At 31.2% G+C, this 2171-nt stretch overlaps 1 protein-coding gene across 1 annotated transcript in view; it reads left to right on the top strand.

Annotated features, from left to right (window-relative positions):
• The window catches only part of LOC104993129 (dystrophin-like), a 60990-nt gene that overhangs the window by 28427 nt on the left and 30392 nt on the right, over window positions 1-2171 (top strand). The window contains exon 4 of the mRNA XM_010846249.1: window positions 1357-1569. Coding sequence (XP_010844551.1) covers window positions 1357-1569 — 213 coding nt within the window. The remainder of the gene's footprint in view (window positions 1-1356; window positions 1570-2171) is intronic.

Genomic DNA, 2171 nt, shown 5'->3' with positions numbered 1-2171 from the left:
TGATGCTGAAGCTGAAACTCCAATACTTTGACCACCTGATGCAAAGAGCCGACTCATTGGGAAAGACCCTGATGCTGGGAAAGATTGAGGGCAGGAGGAGAAGGGGACGACAGAGGATGAGATGGTTGGATGGCATCACCGACACAATGGACATGGGTTTGGGTAGACTCTGGGAGTTGGTGACGGACAGGGAGGCCTGGTGTTCTGCAGTCCATGGGCTCAAAAAGAGTCGGACACGACTGAGTGACTGAACTGAACTGAAAAGAGTAGAAAAGTTAAAATTAATTTATACAAGTAATAATGAAAAATGGTTAAAAGAACTACAGAAGCAGTTAAAATCTATGTTTTTGAAGATTACTTAATGACATCAGACAAGGTTCACAATAAATTGCTTAGCTTAAAATGTATGTGCATACTATGTATTGTGTAAATAATCAAGTATAACATTTAATAAATAAAATAAAAATAAATTTAAAATAACTTACATATCATGAAGTAAATATTATACAACCATAAGATTATGTGTTTTACATAATTATGTGTATGTGAGTATAAAATATGATCAGCTATTTAGTAAAAAAAAAAAAACCTGGAAATTTATGTAAAAACAGTTGTATGTAATGGGTATTTTGTCCATTTTAAAATCTTAAAGCTTTATTAGTTTATAAACAGAAAGTAACATTTAAATAAATATTGAATAGAGCAATCCTAAACATATGCTTCCTATTATAAGGGGTGGAATAGATTATACAGTACAAATGTGAAATGATGTTTGTAAATTCTCCCAAAAATTATCTGAAAATTTCATGGTAATACTACAAAATAAGAAACTTCCATTAACTGGCATGAGTAAACTATCTATATGATTTAACTTATTCAGAGCTGTGTTATCACATATATCAATCTTAGTTATATTTTTATCTATGAAGATTAGAAATTATCTTACTAAAGGCTTATAATTAAGTTTACTTATAATTAAGTTAAACTCCATTAATTGAATCATAAATGCAGTTATTAATATACAAATAAAATGTAATAAAATTAGATGAGCTAAAGTTCTTTGTTTCAGTAAGATACAGTTTTGTATATATTCCACTTTGTTGATAAGAATAGGCATAGATTTATAAATACAATATTACTAAATAATGTGTAAATTATTCTTATGATTGAAAGTAGAATTTAAGTTGCTAATTATTTCACATCTGATGTTACATCATTTATTATTTTAAATGTTTGAGCCACATAGCTTTCATTTTAAGTACATTTGATTTATCTGAAACTCATCAATGAAATTGAACAATTAAACTCATTAATATTCATCAATTAGTATAAAGGCACTTTCTTTTTAATTTTGAGGCTTTACAAAGCTCTCTGCAAGAGCACCAAAATGACCTAAACTATCTCAGCACCACTGTGAAAGAGATGTCAAGGAAAGCACCCTCTCATATAAGCCAGAGATATCAGTCAGAATTTGAAGACATTGAGGGTCGGTGGAAGAAACTCTCTGCCCAGCTGAATGAACGTTGCCAAAAGCTAGAGGAGCAAATGGCCAAACTCCGAAAACTTCAGGTAATTCAAGATTTTACTTTTTATATTGATTTTTATTTGTTTCTCTCCTAATGGTGAGTTATACAATTAAAAGCCATAGTCCCTTAAAGTCAGTGATAAGGCCAAAAGATACAAATTTGTCTCGAAGGACAGTAGTTTGCTATTGATTTTAAGAAGGCATTAAGAGTTCTGTTTCTTTGATTTTCTTTAGAATTAGTTTTTTCCCACCATTACCAACAGGAATTAAAAAAAACTTTTCAGCTCAATTCAAAACCCATTTTCTTTTTAGTCTTGTTATCCTGTAAATAATTATTTAGCTTATGAATAAGGCTTCTCTGGTGTCTCAAAGAATCCACTTGCGATGCAGGAGACTGCTTGCAGTGCAGGAAATATTTTTTTTCCTGAAAAATACATTGTTATTTTGGTTGTAAAAAAAAAAAATATATATATATATATATACACACACACACACGTACACACACACAGGCTAACTCACATATGTCGGCTTTAATTGTAACATGTTATCTAGAGCTGGGGGACTTGCTTGTTGGCTCAGTGATAAAGAATTTTCTGAGTGAGTGTGTGTGTGTGTGTGTGTGTGTGTGTATTTGTTGTTGTTCAGT

This window comes from Bison bison, unplaced genomic scaffold (assembly GCF_000754665.1).
Source record: "Bison bison bison isolate TAMUID 2011002044 unplaced genomic scaffold, Bison_UMD1.0 scf7180017848960, whole genome shotgun sequence".
Classification (NCBI taxonomy): Eukaryota; Metazoa; Chordata; class Mammalia; order Artiodactyla; family Bovidae; genus Bison; species Bison bison.
The sequence above is the reverse complement of the archived record's forward strand: the minus strand, read 5'-3'. Positions and strand labels throughout refer to the sequence as shown.